The 21,623-nt window shown below is 40.4% G+C and overlaps 1 protein-coding gene and 1 long non-coding RNA gene across 4 annotated transcripts in view; one reads left to right on the forward strand and one right to left on the reverse strand.

The window, feature by feature from the left end:
* LOC129868591 (teneurin-1-like) overlaps positions 1–21,623 on the reverse strand; it is a 180,426-nt gene that overhangs the window by 110,831 nt on the left and 47,972 nt on the right. For all 3 annotated transcript variants that reach the window (XM_055942709.1, XM_055942708.1, XM_055942706.1), the window contains exon 3: positions 10,874–11,119. In XM_055942709.1, the coding sequence (XP_055798684.1) occupies positions 10,874–11,119 (246 nt within the window). The remainder of the gene's footprint in view (positions 1–10,873; positions 11,120–21,623) is intronic.
* On the forward strand, positions 14,552–18,163 carry LOC129868594 (uncharacterized). The gene is made up of 3 exons (XR_008761778.1): positions 14,552–14,641; positions 16,539–16,598; positions 18,074–18,163. It is a non-coding gene; the product is annotated as an uncharacterized LOC129868594 (long non-coding RNA).

Below are 21,623 nucleotides of genomic sequence, written 5' to 3' on the forward strand. Positions count from 1 at the left end.
CTCCTTTTCCTGTAGTCCACAATTATCTCCTTAATCTTGACTACGTTGAGGGATAGGTTGTTATTCTGGTACCACACGGCCAGGTCTCTGACCTCCTCCCTATAGGCTGTCTCGTCGTTGTCTGTGATCAGGCCTACCACTGTTGTGTCGTCTGTAAACTTAATGATGGTGTTGGAGTCGTGCCTGGCCATGCAGTCGTGGGTGAACAGGGAGTACAGGAGGGGACTGAGCACGCACCCCTGTGGAGCTCCAGTGTTGAGGATCAGCGTGGCAGATGTGTTGCTACCTACCATCACTACCTGGGGGCGGCCTGTCAGGAAGTCCAGGATCCAGTTGCAGAGGGAGGTGTTTAGTCCCAGGATCCTTAGCTTAGTGATGAGCTTTGAGGGTACTATGGTGTTGAACGCTGAGCTGTAGTCAATGAATAGCATTCTCACATAAGTGTTCCTTTGTCCAAGTGGGAAAGGGCAGTGTGGAGTGCAATAGAGATGGCATCATCTGTGGATCTGTTTGGGCGGTATGCAAATTGGAGTGGGTCTAGGGTTTCTGGGATAATGGTGTTGATGTGAGCCATTACAAACTTTTCAAAGCACTTCATGGCTACGGACGTGAGTGCTATGGGTCTGTAGTCATTTAGGCAGGTTGCCTTTGTGTTCTTGGGCACAGGGACTATGGTGGTCTGCTTGAAACATGTTGGTATTAGAGACTCAATCAGGGACATGTTAAAAACGTCAGTGAAGACACTTGCCAGTTGGTCAGCACATGCCCGGAGCACACGTCCTGGTAATCTGTCTGGCCCCGCAGCTTTGTGTATGTTGACCTGTTTAAAGGTCTTACTCACGTCGGCTACGTAGAGCGTGATCATACAGTTGTCCGGAACAGCTGATGCTCTCATGCATGCCTCAGTGTTGCTTGCCTCGAAGCGAGCATATAAGTGATTTAGCTCGTCTGGTGGGCTCGTGTCACTGGGCAGCTCGCAGCTGTGCTTCCCTTTGTAGTCTGTAATAGTTTGCAAGCCCTGCCACATAAGACGAGCGTCGGTGTCCACATTCCTCCGGTGAGACTGACCAGAGAGAGGGGACACAGACTTCCACCTGATGGCGAAACTCAAGTCGCACCACATCCACATCTGCCTCATGGACAAATTCATGTTGTTCCTATGACCAGAGAAAGTGAAATAATCCCCATTATTAAAATAGACATGACGAGCTGCTAATGAGGTAGCCTAGTGTTTAGAGTGTTGGACTAGGCAGGTACTCTAGTGGTTAGAGCGGACTAGTAACCAAAAGGTTGCAAGATCGAATCCCCGAGCTGACAAGGTAAAGATCTTTCGTTCTGCCCCTGAACAAAGCAGTTGACCCACTGTTCCTAGCCCATCATTGAAAATAAGAATTTGTTCTTAACTGACTTGCCTAGTTAAATAAAGGTAAAATAAATGAAAAAAATTCAGGGCTATCGATTCACTTTGCTACTCATTTAGTGCAGTGGAAGTAGGGAAAAGCGCATTTTTTGTTTTATAAAGTGGTGAATAAAAACAGTGTTGACAGTGCTGAATAAAAACTTCAACATGAACTCACTCATAAAAACAGCAGCTCTTTGCTGTATTCTTTGACAGTCTCTCTTTGGTCATGGTTTTAAAAGTGATGAATCTCACCTAGGCTAGTGTTAAACTTTGCTATGGGGTTGTGGAAGCTGTAGGCACAGTGAGTTGAGCTATCCAATTGGCCAGCCACAGCTCTCGTTGTCCCCCGAGTAGGCCAAGTTTGTCCTTTCAGACATATGAAATGGTTAAAAATAGCAACACTTTGCCTACCTGGCAAGACTTTATCATTGGCTTTCCCACAGAAATGTTTGGTGATCGACTAGGAATGCCTTGAAGATCGCCCAGTTGGTGACCCCTGCTGTATGGCAAGCGTGAATGTCTGACTGAAAACGTTTATGAGGCTACTTGGAGCCACATCTCGTTCTAGCTGTTTAACAATCTCATTACATCATTGCTTTCGCAAGACAGCGTGGTATTGAGAATCCTCACGACCAAGTAAAGAATCTTCGGAATGACCCTGTGCCACATGGCACCACTATCTTGGCAAGAGAAAAAACGACAGGAAAGACAGTCGTTTCATGTGAGAGGCTCAGTCATGTTAGGATTTTCATAGTGTTGGAGAGAAGGACATTTGGAGGGGTAGAAAGGGCACAGTTGTGATGGGTGACTCTTCAGAAGAGGAAGACGATTTCAGAGTGAAATGCTAAAAAAAGAGCAGTTTCAGCAGGAAGAGGGCCATATAAGTGAGCAGGAAAAGCCGACTGTCATTTCTCAGCTTGGCATTGAGTGGGAAGACTGCCTTTTAGTTCAAACTTGCAATACAAGACCATATTCCAGTATATTCTTAAAATCATAGCAGCTCCTACACATGGCTTTAGCATGTTCTTCAGACAACCAACCATTGCATAAATGGGAGAAAAAACATTATTTCCTCAAGGCTCAATCCCAAGTCATTTGCTCAAATGAATAACATTGACCAACCCAGGGTGGTGTAATGAAAACCCGGGAATATGTACACTATATCAATGTCTGCGATTCCAGCTAATTGGTTGGCCTTAGCCAATCAGATGTACTAATGAGTGTCTAATTGATACTCAGTTGGAGATAGATCCAGCCTGCACAGTGTGTCTCTAGGAGGATCAACGTAGAACACTGTAGTAAAGGACTTCATCCTCTCTCCCCAGCCTGGTGGCCTGTACTGGCAGGAGGATGACCTCCTCATGTCTGTTCAGCAGGACACTGATAGTGCCACAGTCAGCAAACATGTCAATTTTCAGCAAACAAACACACTAGCTACTGTTAGAGCTGGGCCTTTGCGGTTGGGAAACTGCACTAGCTAGCACATTTTGTCCATTTTTTCATTTGAACCATTTCCTCCAATTTTAAGGCAGATGTTGTAATGATGGCACTTATCTTAAATAGACCCTCATTTCCTGTTCTCTGGCTTATTTGGATTAGGGTTTAGATATTGAAAATGAAATATTAATACTGGAATGTATTAAGAATTCATTAAATAGGAGTAGGCAAATGATGTTTTACAATAATAAAACAGCAAAAGGGCACTATAAATTTTACACATTTTCATCCATTCATCATCTATTTTTATCTATCCATCTGTCTTTTCTCCCCAATGAAGGATATTCAGGATAAATTGGATCTACAGATCAATTGCACTCAACAGTGTATCAGTCATAGTCAGGACAGACCGGCTGCTCTAGGTCACAGAGAAAGTGTCAGGCGGCAGACGTAGAAACCTCAGCTTTGACATGCAGGCTGTTCCAGCAGTCAGACAGCAGAGGCAGATGCGTATGAGGGATCTCACTTTGTTGTTACCTTTAGCATTCATCAGGCTCACCATCACTGGAGCTGCCTGCTCTGATGTCTCTAATCTGGGGCGAACAAAGTCAGGTCTGATTCAACAAGAATGACATGGTAATTCTGCAGAATAATAAACAATTTGTTTCATTTCTGCACGGGGGGTTGAAGGCAGAAGGGTTTCGGATGCCAAAGAGAAAACAATGAGAGGGAATCAGTCAAAGAAACCATTCCGCTGAAAAAAATATAAAAATTGCAATAATACAATTCAAATCACAACCGGAAATATCCTAAATCCAAGATGATAAGGTCCACAATGCATAAGAAGGATGTCACTTTGATGCAGACAGACAGACAGTGTTGACTTGAGCATAGCCCAATCAGATATACTGTTTACTCTAAATACAGACATACGCCCCAAAACATCAAAGCCCACATCTGTCAGAGAGCTAGACAACGTAGTCTCTTTAAATAATGACCCCTGTCATCAGACTACATATTCAGCCAGCCCTGCCGTGACAGTGGGTATCTTCACTGATCATTAAAACCATCATTATTACAGACAAAAAACATTAAGGAAAAGTAAAAGAACACAAGCTAATATCTAATGATCAACAACAAGCTAGAAACCTAAGAGGAATATGTGTAACGCTCTTAATTCCTCTCATATTTAATAGTTTGGATTAATCCTTCCCTTTGATGTTTTCCTGGTGAAATTATTCAAGCTCGTCTGCTTTATTTAGACTGATATGGCTCGTACGTTTCAATAAAGGAGTCTCAGTCCATCGTTAGTAGGGTATTTGATATGTCCGTCCTCCGAGGGTTTGTGTGTCTCACAGCCCCCAATCATCTCGTCTCAGAGTAGGCAGAAGGAGAGGAGGATGGCTCTGATGTCGACACTTTAAATTAAACTGATGAAATTAATTCAAAGATGTGAATCCATCACACAATATCAGTCCTGGCATATGGGGTGCCTTAAAATATTAATAATTAATAGAATCATGTTATTGAACCACTGCAGAGCTCAGGTTATAATTTTCTCATTTTCACTCCTGCCAATTTCCCGGCATGAAATGGAAGGGGGAGAAAACAAATTGAACAAATAATACCTTTTTGCTATGAATTTTAGATTAAGGCTTGTCACCTATTATACTTATATTAAATTACATGATGGAAAGTTTGGGAGATAACTTTTTTATCACCACAGCTTGAATACACATTTTATAGAGCATAATTCATATAAATGAGATATCTTTGACAGTGCAGTGGGATGAAACCCAGACGTGTGTGGATTCTTTATTATGCTTTAGAAGAAAGACGTATGGCCATATTTGTATGCTTCTGTCATTGGCTCCCGGAAATCCGATCCAAGTGTAAATAATAATATTATATAAGGCAGTTAAAGTCACATTTGAAACATGCAAAGAGTCCCTGTATTTACTTTGTTTTGCACAGGGAAAACATAGTAACCAGCCCATGACTACTTATGTCTGTTTCTGGAGCCCTTCAGACACACAGACAAATGTGGTCCTGATCGCTGCCTTATATTTCTATTGAATTGCCTAGGGACATGTTGTAGTACCAGATCAGCTAAAGACCCTCTGAGGTGACGAATGAAATGGTCGATAATTCACCAGAGGCTGGACTTCAGGAGCTAAAAGCCAAAGACATCCAGGGGACCGCAGTACACGGCCTAATCTCACACCAAATCCCCCAAGACCACTCCTGGAACGGATCCACACCTGTTTGTTATGTGGCATTGCACTGGGAGAGGAAACAAACTTTATTGGTCGTGTGCAGTGTAGTACTTACTCTGTACACATTGGCATGAACATGAATTAAACAAATAGATTTTGCATCAATGTGTATCAAAACAGGGGAGCAAGAGATTGTATAACCCTGTGTTATTTGTGTACATCATAGTGGAGTTGATAATACCACTAAAGCACTATAGTAAAATTGTGCGCTGCCCCATTATGGAGCGGTCTCCCTCCATTCGTACGTACGTTAGTCACACATGACATCTCAGACACCACAGACCCGATTTTGACGAAACTTGGGTGAATGATGCGTCTTGCCATGTAGATCCAAAATGTAAAAAATTACACAAATTGGCCAGAGGGGCACTAAAGTAATCAACTGAAAACTTCAAACAAGCATTACTCCTGTCCCAATCGAGCTACAGCCATTACATTTTGTACATACAGTACCAGTCAAAAGTTTGGACACACCTCACTTTAATTGTACAATTTTCTACACTGTAGAATAATAGTGAAGAAAACAAAACTACAAAAAATAAACATATGGAATCATGTACTAACCAAACAAGTGTTAAACAAATCTAAATATATTTGAGATTCTTCAAAGTAGCCACCCTTTGCCTTGATGACAGCTTTGCCCCCTCTTGGCATTCTCTCAACCAGCTTCATGAGGTAGTCACCTGGAATGCATTTCAGTTAACAGGTGTGCTTTGCTAAAAGCTCATTTGTGGAATGTCTTTCCTTCTTAATGCGTTTCAGCCAATCAGTTGTGTTGTGACAAGGTTGGGTCGTATACAGAATATAGACCTATTTGGTAAAAGACCAAGTCCATATTATGGCAAAAAACACCTCAAATAAGTAAAGAGAAACGACACTCCATCATTACTTTAAGACATGAAGGTCAGTCAATGCGGAAAATTTCAAGAACTTCAAAAGTTTTAAATGCAGTCGCAAAAACCATCAAGCGCTATGAGGAGGACCGCCACAGGAAAGGAAGACGCAGAGTTACCTCTGCTTCAGAGGATACGTTTATTAGAGTTAACTGCACCTCAGATTACAGCCCAAATAAATGCTTCACGGAGTTCAAGTAACAGACACATCTCAACATCAACTGTTCAGGGGAGACTGCGTGAATCAGGCCTTCATGTTCGAATTACTGCAAAGAAACCACTACTAAAGGACACCAATAATAAGAAGAGACTTGCTTGGGCCAAGAAACACGACCAATGGACATTAGACCAGTGGAAATCTGTCTTTTGGTCTGATGAGTCCAAATTTGAGACTTCTGGTTCCAACCGCCGTGTCTTTGTGAGACGTAGAGTAGGTGAACGGATGATGGTGTGATGGTGCTTTGCTGGTGACACTGTCAGTGATTTATTTAGAATTCAAGGCATACTTAACCAGCATGGCTAACATAGCATTCTGCAGCGATACGCCATCCCATCTGGTTTGCGCTTAGTGGGACTATCATTTGCTTTTCAACAGGACAATGACCCAAAACACACCTCCAGGCTGTTTAAGGGATATTTGATGAAGGAGAGTGATGGAGTGCTGCATCAGATGACCTGGTCTCCACAATCACCCAACCTCAACCCAATGAGTTGGTTTGGGATGAGTTGGACCGCAGAGTGATGGAAAAGCAGCCAACAAGTGCTCAGCATATGTGGGCTTCTTCAAGACTGTTGGAAAAGCATTTCAGGTGAAGCTGGTCGAGAGAATGCCAAGAGTGTGCAAAGCTCTCATCAAGGCAAAGGGTGGCTACTTTGAAGAATCTCACATATAAAATATATATTTTTTTTTTTAACACTTTTTTGGTTACTACATGATTCCATGTGTGTTATTTCATAGTTTTGATGTCTTCACTATTATTCTACAATGCAGAAAATAGTCAAAATAAAGACAAACCCTTGAATGAGTAGGTGTGTCCAAACTTTTGACTGGTACTATATATGCAGCCGCTCATGAGCAACGTGTTTCCCGTAAGGACCTATAAGCTCTGCACATCAAATTTTCAGCAAATTAGACTTTTTGTCTGCCAACAAAGTTTAAACAAGAATAGCTCATTTTCAATGAATTAAATATCCATTCTCAAACTTTTGTATAATATCAGCCAGTAGTTTTGAAAGTGGTGCTCATGAGCCAAAGTTGGTCCCTGTTTTTTGTGTACTACTTTATCCAATTTTGTACTATGTGATCCATTTCAGGTGATATGTTTTGAAACTTGTATTTTGCAATTTGTATGTTATCATATACATTTTTAAATTAATGTGATATGTAACGAAGACCTACAAACCTGACTCAGTTACACTAGCTCTGTCAGGTAGGAATGGGCCAAAATTCACCCAACTTATTGTGGGAAGCTTGTGGAAGGCTACCCGAAACGTTTGACCCAAGTTAAACAATTTAAAGGCAATGCTACCAAATACTAATTGAGTGTATGTAAACTTCTGACCCACTGGGAAAAAAAAGCTGAAATAAATCATTCTCTCTACTATTATTCTGACATTTCACATTCTTAAAATAAAGTGGTGATCCTAACTGAGCTAAGACAGGGAATTTTTACTTGGATTAAATGTCAGGAATTGTGAAAAACTGAGTTGAAATGTATTTGGCTAAGGTGTATGTAAACTTCCGACTTCAATTGTACATGTGCATCATCCCTTAACGGGTGATGGTTTTACCATATTTATACTGTCTGTTACCCTCCAGCTATTTAACCAATCACATCGAAACATTCAGTGAATATGAATAAACATAAGTATTTATAATGCATGAACTGTATTGATAAAAGAGGAATAAATGAATAGATAAGTACAAAAATATACATATAATGCCACAGTATAAAACTTGGAACTTTTGAAACATGGGGTAAAATTGTTGTTGGCAAATCATTCCTTTTCAATCCATGAATGACTGAGTGAGTTTTGCTACTGGGAACTGAATACAGGAGATGCATTAATGTGTAATCTGTCACAAAGTCTCACTTTCCAAACAAGGAGATATTGATCGGATGGGAACCTTTTCCTTCACTAATTCTGTTTGCACAGAGTTTTGGCTTCAGCTCTGAATTTTCCAGAAACTTAAAAAATACTAAACACTATGGTAGTTCATGGGACAGGGAGAGCATATAGATTGGTGTGACTGCTATGACTGACACCTGTGGAAATCTGGGTTCATGCAAGGTAATATAATAGGTAATAATACGTAATATGACTCAAGATGGACTTTTTGTACAGCTATTTTAATTGCTTCACATTCTCAATATTTCATAGGGTCTGCCTGTCATGTAGTTAGCCATCCATCAGAGAGACATACTGTTCATAACATGAAAGTGTCAATGTACTACTACTTCTCCATTACTAAGGTATGTTCTGATTTCTAACACTGCTGGCCAAGTTCTCCAGGGTATAACCTCAACATAAGGAGAGGACAACCTCACACAGGCATGTGACAGCCACAATGTGGCCTCATCCATCAATAGCTGACGTTAGATATTGTTTTGTTTTTTTTCTGAAGGGGAACAGAAGCCTAGAACGAAGGGGATGTTTTATGGCAATCAACCAAAGGTGCTGCATGATATATGACCGGAATATGCAAATACATTGTGTAGCCTGACCATAGCAGATTTTTAAATCTCACTTCCAAACCCTGAAGGAACTGGGCAAAGCACTACTAGCAAATAAACACTAGGGGCACATTTCATGTAACAATAATCTAATTTACAGACCTTTATGTGAGGCCATATGAACATGCGGTTATAGAATGACCTGTACTGTATAGTGGATATGTTCCATAATTATTTAGGACTTTCTACACAATGAAAATGCCCCCCTATATTAATTCACTCCATCCCAAATCAAAGAAAAATAAGAAGCCTTGTCATTCAGTTGCAATGACATTCCTCCTTAGCCTTCATGCTTGTCTATGGTGCATACTGTAGCATCAATTTCTACACTCATCCACAGTGGTTTTACATCCATGGTAATCCTTTAGAGAACAATAGTCGTTTTTACATAAACTGTGAAATACCAGGAGAGAACAGAGTACTGTGACAGCAAGTAGTCAAAATATAACAAGAGCAATTGGTTTCTTCCAAGGGAGTATTGCGGTCAGTTCAGTTCAGAGTAAACTGATAAATACTGCATTATGAAATAGTGATAATGTTTTTTTCTACATGGGGGAGGAATAGCATAAGATACTTTAATAGTGAGGAGCCAAGATATTTACTGAGGGAGGTAAACTGCTTCTGAACTTCCCTCTGCGCTGACGCTCATTAAAATTGCAGATCACATCCCTCATCAGCGCCATGCCAGTGCAAAACACCAGCCTGCTCTTCCTTTCCATTGGACTGTCAGTCTTAACAGATCAGCAGGAGACAGGGACGGTAAGAGAGAGAGAGACAAGGCCCACCATTTTCCTGCTACAAACACAGCCATCTCACAGCAATTGTATTCCCCAGAGAGATAATCCTTCTGACAGAGAATAAATAAATGCTGAGGGACATTCTTCCACAGATAAAGATAATAAGGCAACAACAATGACAACATTGTCTCCAAACGACCTCTGAGATTAATGTGGTCATGCCTCCCAACAGATATATAATATTCACAAATGCACATTTCTAACAGGATAAATAGTTAATATGAAGGCTGAGGAGTAAATATGAATGGCAGTAGCATTGCATCACAGGGGACAGTCCCCTCCAGTCCACAGCTCGCACCCTCAAAAACACAAAAATCTGCACCAGCTTTTTAATAATGTTCTCTGGTGATGCTCTATTTCTTCAAATGTTCCCACAAAATGACATACTGCACGAATCTCATACAAGAGCAATTTTAGACAAACCTTCAACATAACAAGATGATAGAAATCATATCATTAAATTGATGTGTGCTCTCATCCAAATAGGTAGATTTAGTTTTCACAGATATTGAAGCCCTGAAATGGGTAACTAACGCTGCTGTCTCATTTGGTATTCTGAATAGACCTCAACAAGAAAAACGAGGCTGCTACAGACTCACCCCTTTCTCTCTCATTAGACTTGACCCTGGAAAAGGTACCTCACACAAACAACAAGATAATTTCACACTAACTGTATGCCTCTCACTGAAGAGTGTGCATACTGAATTAAGAGCGTGACATCCCTGATACAAATATCACTTCTCTTGACGATCAATAGACTTAGCCTGCTCTTTGCTTGCTTTTATTACCCGCTGAATGAATCCCTGGGTCTCCTAGATAAATACATACCCCCAAAATCATTCTATTCCTCTTGTTGCCAAGGAGCATGCAATGATCAGGAGCAATAATGTCTTCTCAGAATAACAACCTTTTCTGTGATGATGTGAATAAAGCACAGACTGCAGTACACACTGTCGTACTGTAGTAGTGTAGATCCCAATGCCTTAAGGACCTTGCAAAAGGTTACACCTAACACCTGCAATAGTGGTCCCTATGGAGTTCTTGGGTTGACATCATGGACAGATTTGGTGGACAACATACATTTGGCTGAAAGTGTTTAGCTTTACTTCAGCTGGACACATTTTCATTATTTTCATGACAAAGTGATGGAAATGAGTCAGATTTATAGGTACCTATTGAGCAAAGCTCAATACTATGTACAGTACAGCACATAACTGGTCATAAACTAAAAACAAGCTACTTGTCTAGGACATTTTGATTAAATGGTAAGAACACACAGACAGTGGCATAAGTGACCCCTTGTTGTTAAATTCCCCAGACCGGGTGGTCTTACCGTTCTCTCCATCTGACTTCCTCTCCTGCTCAGTGTCGGTGAGCGACAGGACAGAGTTGGCTCTGCTGGACAGACAGGAGCTGTGCTCTGATTTGATCTCCTGCATCCACAGTCTGAGGGCGTGGTCGGGCGAGGGCCCACCCTCCGTCTCTGTTTCCACATCAGAGCCTATGCCCAGCGGGTAGCCGTGCTGGGGGGCAGAGCGCAGTTCCGCCTGGTAACTGGGCCGTGCTAGCTGTTCCAGGTCTAGGAGAGATGAAGGAAATAAAAAAAATCAAGTCACATACTGTAATAGCAATATTTACTTATTTATTTTCATATCTCTGTGAGTGTTTTATGGTGTTACATAATATCATGTATCAAAACAAACTATTATACACTACAGTATTATACACTACACTAAACTCATAACATTTTAAATAAGCAGGCACAGCAAGAGCCAAGAGAAAACGACTTTGTAAGCTACAATACCTTGTATAACTGGTGGAATGATACAAATAGTAGAATAGATAATACTTTAGAATGTAATACTTTTTGTCTTTATTTCAACCATTTGGCTATTCATTAAAATTCAAAAGACCTCTAAATGGCTCAACTTTAAACATCAATCTTTGAACAACCATCTAAAGAACATTCCAACTAAATAAGAAACAAAGACTGTTTCAATTCTAATAAAAACATGAGATAATTCATAGTGACATATGGTTTCAGGGAGGAGATGCTGTGAAGTAAAGTGAGTTTTTCTCGTGCTAAGATCTCCCAAATAAGGCAGCGGAAATATATATTTTTGGTGCTCACTTACATATCCCATGGGGAAGTGCTTACAACACAAAAATCGTTTCTAAGAGTCCGATTTCTTTTCAAAGAATACACTCTATAGGTATTACAGTATCCCCCATGTTGTCATACTCTATCAATTCAAAGGCAGCTGGTAGCATTGAAAGAAAATCTGCAAAGGCTGTTCTGGAGTGCAACATGTCATATTGTTGTCAGTGCACATCAGTGCATCATTTTTGAAACAATGTAAGGTCCACATTTTCCTGAGAAATGTAACGATTACATAAAGATCTTGGGGAACAGAGATCTTTTAGAATAGAGATCTTTTACTACTGCACGTTGCTACCTACAGTACCAGTCAAAAGTTTGGACAAGGGTTTTTCTGTATTTTTACTATTCTCTACATTGCAGAATAATAGCGAATCTATCAAAACTATGAAATAACACATATGGAATCATGTAGTAACCATAAAAATACATTTTAAATGTGAGATTCTTCAAAGTAGCCACCCTTTGCCTTGATGACAGCTTTGTACACTCTTGGAATTCTCTCACCAAGCTTCACCTGGAATGCTTTTCCAACAGTCTTGAAGGAGTTCCCACATACGCTGAGCACTTGTTGGCTGCTTTTCCTTCACTCTGAGGTCCAACTCATCCCAAACCATCTCAATTGGGTTGAGGTTGGGTGATTGTGGAGGCCAGGTCATCTGATGCAGCACTCCATCACTCTCGTTCTTGATGAAAAAGCCCTTACACAGCCTGGAGGTGTGTTGGGTCATTGTCCTGTTGAAAAACAAATGATAGTCCCACTAAGCGCAAGCCAGATGGGATGGCGTATTGCTACAGAATGCTGTGGTAGCCATGGTGGTTAAGTGTGCCTTGAATTCTAAATAAATCACTGACATTGTCACCAGCAAAGCTCTCCCACACCATCAAACCTCCTCCTCCATGATTCACGGTTGGATGTACACATGCGAAGGTTATCCATTCACCTACTCTGCGTCTCACAAAGACACGGGGGTTAGAACCACAAATCTCAAATTTGGACTCACCAGACCAAAGGACAGATTTCCACTGGTCTAATGTCCATTGCTCGTGTTTCTTGCCCCAAGCAAGTCTCTTCTTCTCATTGGTGTCCTTTAGTAGTGCTTTCTTTGCAGCAGTTCAAACATGAAGGCCTGATTCACGCAGTCTCCTCTGAACAGTTGATGTTGAGATGTGTCTGTTACTTGAACTCTGTGAATCATTTATTTGGGCTGCAATTTCTGAGGCTGGTAACTCTAATGAACTTATCCTCTTCAGCAGAGGTAACTCTGGGTCTTCCTTTCCTGTGGCGGTTCTCATGAGAGCCAGTTTTATCATAGTGCTTGATGGTTTTTGCGACTGCACTTGAAGAATGATGGACTGTCATTTCTCTTTGCTTAATTGAGCTGTTCTTGCTATAATATGGTATTTTACCAAATAGTACTATCTTCTGTATACCACCCTACAAATGATTGGCTCAAACGCATTAAGAAAGAAATTCGACAAATTAACTTTTAACAAGGCACAACTGTTAATTGAAACGCATTGCAAGTGACAACCTCATGAAGTTGGTTGAGAGAATGCCAAGAGTGTGCAAAGCTGTCATGAAGGCAAAGGGTGGCTACTTTGAAGAATCTGTTTAACACTTGTTTGGTTACTACATGATTCCATTTGTGTTTTTTTCATAGTTTTGATGTCTTCACTATTATTCTACAATGTAGAAAATAGTAAAAATAAAGAAAAACCCTTGAATGAGTAGGTGTGTCCAAACTTATGAATGGTACTGTACATTTACCAGTATACTGGGTTGTACTGTACATTGACCTACACTGTGTCTTCATATCCCTTACTTCGGGATAATCTGGTATAGCCTGGGTGACAGTCTGTTTTCCTGCTTTCTTGCCAACTCCTTATGGAATTGTCATGCCAAACGTACCAATAACAATTATGTTTGGCTTGACAATGGAGTAGGCAAAAGCTCAAACAGATCTGGGACCAGGCTAAACCCGGAACATTCTGTCTTCTATTTTCTGTAGCAATATTTACATTAGTTCAGTGAACTTTGCTGGCATATCCTCGCCTGAACTTTGCTGGCACTATTTATTTTTTCCTAAACTTATTGAACTCTTGCTTAAACGTTAAAAAAAATTCTGAAAATGCAACGTTAACAAGTGCATAACGACGAGAGACCGGAGCCTTGTGAGTCACTCTCAGTGTTTTTCAGCACGCACCAGGTAGTCTAGTAACACACAACTACATATTTGCCTGCTATATACTGTATCTTAGAATAACTATTAAGTTAACTGACTAAAACGTGCTAAATACTCTGCACTTGTGAATTTGGTTTGCTAACTTATACGCTTTTTAAACCAATACATTTTCCTGTCAACTTCAGCATTCAGCCAACTTTTTGCCAATTCTTTTTTATACATGAAACGTATTGCTGGTGACAAAGCCGATACTTTTATTCCCGCCAACCGACCCTAGTAATGATTGCGGTAAAGTTCTGCCTTAGTATGAAATGTAGCCATAATGCCGAGGCGGCAATAGCACGCACTACGCTCTTAAGCTCTTGATATTTGCTAAGCAGTGCCCATTACCACTATCCTCCTGGCAGTTCTAAACTGAGGCATGTCACTTCACCGATCTCTTTGCATAGCCCACCACATGCACTGTTTTCTTAACCGCGACTGGATGGATCCATAGAGAATTACTGTGGGAATAAATATCACTGAATAACGAACATTTTTACTTAAGTAGGCTAACGAAATTGAAGGGATCAAATTGTTATAATACAATTGAAGCAATAGCCTACCTGCGTGTGGTCAACTTTCAACTATTTCAGCACCGTTTCGTGAGGACTCGTCTTGATAAATCAATTAATGACAGATTTTTTTTTCTTACTAAATCTCCGTTTGGGTATTGGTTAGGCTACAATTAGGCTGTGGAAATGTTAGCTAAATTGAGGTGAGTGCTGCTCATGATAATCTTGTCTAGTTGGCTAATTTATTAGCGACAATCAGAACATTTTGCCAGCATGTTAGTGTATGTACAGTGCATTTGCATTTTGTTAAAAGTTAGACTTATTCTAAAATAGATTAAACAGATTTTTCCCTCATCAATCTACACATAATACCCCATATTGACAAAACAAAAACATATTTTTTGACATTTTTAATACATCTTCCCGGGATTACTCCAGACATGATGCTTGACATTCAGGCCAAAGAGTTCAATCTTTGTTTCATCAGACCAGAGAATCTTGTTTCTCATGGTCTGAGAGTCTTTAGGTACCTTTTGGCAAACTCAAAGAGGGCTGTCATGTGCCATTTACTGAGGAGTGGCTTCTGTCTGGCCACTCTACCATAAAGGCCTGATTGGTGGAGTGCTGCTGAGACGGTTGTCCTTCTGGAAGGTTCTCCCATCTCCACAAAGGAACTCTGGAGCTCTGTCAGAGTGACCATCGGGTTCTTGGTCACCTCCCTGACCAAGGCCCTTCTCCCCCGATTGCTCAGTTTGGCCAGGTGGCCAGCTCTTGGAAGAGTCTTGGTGGTTCCAAACTTCTTCCATTTAAGAATGATAGAGGCCACTGTGTTCTTGGGGGCTTTCAATGCTGCAGACATATTTTGGTACCTTTCCCCAGATCTTTTCCTCGACACAGTCCTGTCTCAGGGCTCTACGGACAATTCCTTCGACCTCATGGCTTGGTTTTTTCTCTGACATACACTGTCAACTGTGGGACCTTATATAGACAGGTGTGTGCCTTTCCAAATCATGTCCAATCAATTGAATTTACCACAGGTGGACTCAAGTTGTAGAGACAGGATGCACCTGAGCTCAATTTCATGTCTCATAGCAAAGGGTCTGAATACTTATGTAAATAAGGTATTTCATTTTTTTTTATATACATTTGCTAAAATTTCTAAAAACCTATTTTCCCTTTGTCATTATGGGGTATTGTGTGTAGATTGATGAGTCATTTAAAAAAATATATAATCCATTTTAGAATAAGGCTGTAAAGTAACAAAATGTGGAAAAAGTCAAGGGGTCTGAATACTTGCCGAATACACTGTAGTTTAGGCCAAACAAGTGGATTATTTTGCTGTTCACTCGCAGTCGCTTAGTAGCCTAGGCCCACCAAAAGCTTGCGACTTGTCTTAATCAATTCATTTTGTTTTACTGAGTCTCCATCTGTTTATTTGTGACTTCTCTGGCTGGGCAACTAAGTGGAGATTGTATAGCTCATCTATTTGTTTGCTCATCTATCACTGATTAGAAACATTTTGCATGCAATAATGTAGCCTAAATCAAGTGTATGCCTATTATTTTGCAGTTCCACACGTTGCCGTGACGCAAGTTATATTGTTATATGTCATTACATTCTTAGCCTACTATAAAATATGTGTGTTGACTGTGATCAGGGTAGTCTAAGTGTTTTGTCTGTTTAATTAACAAAATATCTATTGATTTCATGTGCATGGCACACCCATGTAGCCTTTAGGCTGTCCAGACCAGTAACATCATTAAACTCAAAATATGCCATATTATTTTGAAAATAACTTGAGTCTTACAATGTTTCTTAGGACCTGCCTAAAATAAATAAAAAATGTATTTCTTTGTGATGGTTTATATTCAATGGATTTATTCAAATAGACGTCCAACCACATCAGCCCACATCTAACTCTGCTCCTAAACTTTCCTATAAGTGCACGGGAGATATAAAATGCTTATCCTGAATGTGCAAGAATGTGGTAAAAATGGGACTGTATGAATTGGGTTCTGTAAAGGGTATTAGTCGCTAGTTATCAAAGTGGTTAGCTTCTTGCAAAATCAATCTTCTCTTCTTCTCTTCTCTTGGTAACAGCTGAGAATTCCACCCTGGATTAAGACCATTCTGTCTAATGTTTTGTGTTTGCAGAAAACTGTGAGTAATATTTTTTTGTTATTTGTATAACTTTATGAGCTGTCTGTCCTGCAAATAATTTGTCAGAGACCGTATACAATGTTTGCATGCACTTGTTAGCATTTAGCTGGCATCCGCTATGGGAATTTACATGCATTGCTAACCTTCAGATTACAGTGGGGTATTCTGCATTTGAAAATAGCACCCCTTATGTTCAATGCTGGTAATACTGTGTACCCCGGGATGGCACAAGGATGGTACAAAGGTATGAAAATCTGGAAACCGCCCAAGCCTGCATGATGCATCCTTGACTAGGCTACTAACGTTAGACACAATTCTAAAGTAATATATTTCTAATAGTAATATTTCTCATATATGACAAAACTCCACGTTTTTGCTTATCTATTTCACACACATCCATGTGCTTTTATGGGAAAAAATATATAGGATGTTTATAGAACATCATCAAAACTAATTCAGATAGGCTCATGGTATTGTTAGACTGCAGTAATGTACTGAAATTTGTTATCATTGCCAGGTGGCAATGCGGTGTGCTTGGAAACTTTTTGTAGGGGATCAAGTCCCCTATGTGACATTTGTTTTATTTATAGAAAAAACGTTCTCCTGCTGGTCCTCGATTCAAATAACACATATGTGACAAAGTAGATAATTTGAATAATGCATGAACAATGTTGTACAGTTAAATGTACATACACTGCTCAAAAAAATAAAGGGAACACTTAAACAACACAATGTAACTCCAAGTCAATCACACTTCTGTGAAATCAAACTGTCCACTTAGGAAGCAACACTGATTGACAATAAATTTCACATGCTGTTGTGCAAATGGAATAGACAAAAGGTGGAAATTATAGGCAATTAGCAAGACACCCCCAAAAAAGGAGTGATTCTGCAGGTGGTGACCACAGACCACTTCTCAGTTCCTATGCTTCCTGGCTGATGTTTTGGTCACTTTTGAATGCTGGCGGTGCTCTCACTCTAGTGGTAGCATGAGACGGAGTCTACAACCCACACAAGTGGCTCAGGTAGTGCAGTTCATCCAGGATGAACTACATTACAAAGAAGAAAAAACCCATCTAATCTGCGATTCGAACACTTACTGCAAACTGCAAAAATTGTCAGGTGCTAAGCTCACTACACAGAGCTATTTGACCAGTCACTCAAACATGTGATTTTAGTAACTTTGATTAGCAGAACGTGTTTTTTTGACATCTGTTAACAACAATTTCATGAAAAAGTGTTTGATCACATCCAAATACGTGAACCTTTTTATTTGGCTGTTGTGGAATTTGTTACAGGAAATAATCATGCTGGTCATGTTAGCATAGGGCTATGTGTGCCATGTAATCTCAGGGGAAAAGGTAACATAGCATTTTTGGGAAAAGTTTAAGTCTAAGCAAGAGTTCATAAGTATAGATCCACTCAGTATAGAAGAAAAACTAACATCTATTTTTCTCTCTCCATTGGATGTTCAGAAATTGGAGAGGCATTGTGGAAGTGTGTGGATGCTGTGAGTATTCTCACAGAATGAGGCGTTGGGAGCACCATCTGTTTTCACCACCTCCAGATCAGGGATGGCTGAACAGTGATTCCTCCAGTTACCTTTCAAGACGGAAAACAATACGATATCCTTCAAATAATTCAGAACTAAGAATACTAATCTTAACTCGCAAGCGTGGAAACTAAAAACACTTTCAGATTTCTAGGTCATTGCTGGAGGGACACATTTAGGCGGGTTTTGTTTTCACCTGAAAGAGCAGCAAAATATTTAACAAAGCACTTACCTGGGAAACTTAGATACACTTCTTCCACGTCAGTTTTGCACTTACTTACCAGCTGTGAAAAGTGTCTATGTACATCCTTTTCAACAATAAATTCACTTACTCCAAAGAGGATGACGCATCCTATTTTATTCCTAATCTGTTCTGCACAGTTTGGTCAAATCATAACTTCCAACAGTAGCGGATCAATCTTTATCAACATTTACACTGCTGAGAGCGAATTGACTTCACCTTAGAGATATTTGTGATAAAGACTGGGTCACATAACTAAACAAGAATGAAATATAACAGAGTACCGTCACTTTACCCTTACACACAAACATTAACTGTACATGATCTAATTACATTTTCTTATCAAAACTAGATAAAAGTGTGATATACACTCAGTGGACTGTTTTTTAGGTACACCACCCCATTAACGATAAATAGTTTGTTGCTACAGACAGTGAGTCACTTGGTCATGACTTGCTATATAAAGCAGGCAGACAGGCATCAAGGCATTCAGTTACTGTTCGATTAAACGTTAGAATGGGAAAAATGAGTAACCTAAGCGACTTTGAGCATGGTATGATCAGAAATGGCCGGCGTCCTGCGCTTTTCACGCACGACAGTGTGTAGGGTATACAAACATTGGTGCAAAAAACAAAAAGCATCCAGTCAGCTTCAGTCCTATGGGCGAAAACAGCTCGTTGATGAGAGGTCGAAGGAGAATGGCAAGAATCGTTCAACCTAAAAGGTGTGCCACAAACAGGCAAATAACGACACAGTACAACAGTGGTGTGAAGAACGGCATCTCTGAACGCACAACTCGTCAGTCCTTGTCACGGATGAGCTATTGCAGCAGACGACCAACAGGGTTCCACTCCTATCAGCTAAAAACAAGAAGAATCGGCTCCTGTTGGCACGCGATCACCAACACTGGACAATTGAGCAGTCAAAAAACATTTCCTGGTCCGACGAATCCCGGATCCTGTTGTGTCATGCTGATGGCAGAGTCAGGATTTGGCGTAAGCAGCATGAGTCCATGGCCCCATCCTGCCTGGTGTCAACGGTACAGGCTGATAGTGATGGTATAATGGTGTGCGGAACTATCCAGGCACACTTTAGGTGTCTTGACACCAACTGTGAAACATTTCCGTTTCCTGAGGAAAAGGGGGTTCTGACTCGGTACTAGGTGGTTGTACCTAATAAACTGAGCACTGAGAGTAAATGATTGCAGATTACCGAGGCCTGTTATACTGTATAGTGATTTTTAAAATTATTTAATTAATTTATTGATCTTTTTTTTTTTTTTACATTTTAGTTAAATTGTTTTAGCAACAATTTCAATGGGTTTGTCTGGGCTGCACAATAATCTGGCGTAGATCAAAATCCTGTGTGACTAGACTCCGTAATATCAGTCTGAGGCCATGGTCTGTACTCAACACGGCGGTGCGGCTTGCATATGGAGAGGGGTCGTCTTTCTTTAAACTGCTCTTGAGAATCCCTCACCAAGGTGACTTGCCTGACCTCACTCTCAAGTAATAATCTCTACACTAATTACGCCAGTCAGGAACCCATGTCCTTGACCAATTTCTTGTCAGTGAATACCTCTCTCCAACCTCCTGCCCCTTAAAATCACAGCCGCGAAATGGAGGCAACAGCGAAAAATGGACACAAATGAGCACTGAAAATTAGGGATGGGAATTGCCAGGACCTCATGTTACAATATTATCACGATACTTAGGTGCCGATACGATATGTATTGCGATTCTTACCATTCTATATGTATTGCGATTTTATGTTCCAAACATATTGCTCACTATATGTCTCCTGCAGAGAGACAAGAGAGAGCCATAATAAAACCAAGTTCTGATCAGTCATGGAAATAAAAGTGCTGAAAACATGTTGACTCACTATTTAAAGATATTCTCTGGTACTTTTGTATACTTTTTCACCAGTAGTTCGGAAGGTAGCGCCCACAAGCCAGAAGTGGTCCCTGAAAATTGCGTACTGTCACAAATGTGCAGATGTGAACCACGTCATTACTCTCTCTCTCGCTCTACTGTGTGTGTGTGTGTGTGTGTGTGTGTGTGTGTGTGTGTGTGTCTTGCTAGCTGTCACTCAAATGGCGAGATGTTTGAGGCAGTTAGCACACGTATGGGTAAATTCAGGGGAAATGGCACCGCACAGCTTCTAGAAAACATTCGCTTTCAAATTAGGGATTTCGTGGCTAATTGAAGTAAGACATAGGGCGGCGCACAATTGTCCGGGTTATGGGAGGGTTTGGCCGGGGGCTCATCGCGCTCTAGCGACTCTTTGTGGCGGGCCGGGCGCCTGCAGACTGACTTCGGTCGTCAGTTGAGCGGTGTTTCCTGACACGTTGGTGCGGCTGGCTTCTGGGTTAAGCGGGTGGGTGTGCGGTTTGGCGGGTCATATTTCGGAGGAATATGCATGACTCGACCTTCACCTCTCCGAGCCCGTTGGGGAGTTGCAGACATGAGACAAGATCGTAATTGGGAAGAAAATACAAAAATTGGGTTAAAATACAAAAAAATAATAAAATATGTTTCTAAACACTTCTACATTAACGTGGATGCTACCCTAAAATTCAAGCTGACAGTCTGCACTTTAACCTCATACTCATTGTATAATTTCAAATCCAAAGTGCTGGAGTACAGAGCCCCCCCCCCCCCAAAAAAAAATGTCACTGTCCCAATACATTGAGCTCACTGTATGCAGTATGTATTGTATTTTATTAAAAATCGATCTTTGGTGTCAAAGTATCAATATAATATCATCCTAAATATTGCGATATGTAACTGTATCGATTTTTTCCCAATCACTCCTGATAATGTTGTCCTCTCCACGATAGGGGCTGAAATCATGTGCATACTGTTTTGCAATCAATCTGTTCAGGTTGAAAAAGATGCTGCTCCAAGCAAATGTCATTTGTTCATTTTATGCAGTTTCCAAGGTAACCAGAACAAAATGTTTTGTTCGGTGTATCATTTGAATACCGTAATACATGGGAGCTGAAAGCCGATTTAAGCTCACATTGGCAGTTAAGACAAGAATATGTATCTTCCATCACTCGCATAAGTTTTAAGGTAAATCTAAGGAAAATAAGATAATACAGTATATAAATGATCATGTGATTAGAAATATAGCACTGTTAATCATATCAATGTGAGGGAGATGCTGATCAGGTGTTATTCATATGCACATTTTGCCTTCAAATACAGTATAATATATGTGAAATAAA

The sequence above is a fragment of the Salvelinus fontinalis genome, chromosome 13 (genome assembly GCF_029448725.1).
Source record: "Salvelinus fontinalis isolate EN_2023a chromosome 13, ASM2944872v1, whole genome shotgun sequence".
Lineage (NCBI taxonomy): Eukaryota > Metazoa > Chordata > Actinopteri > Salmoniformes > Salmonidae > Salvelinus > Salvelinus fontinalis.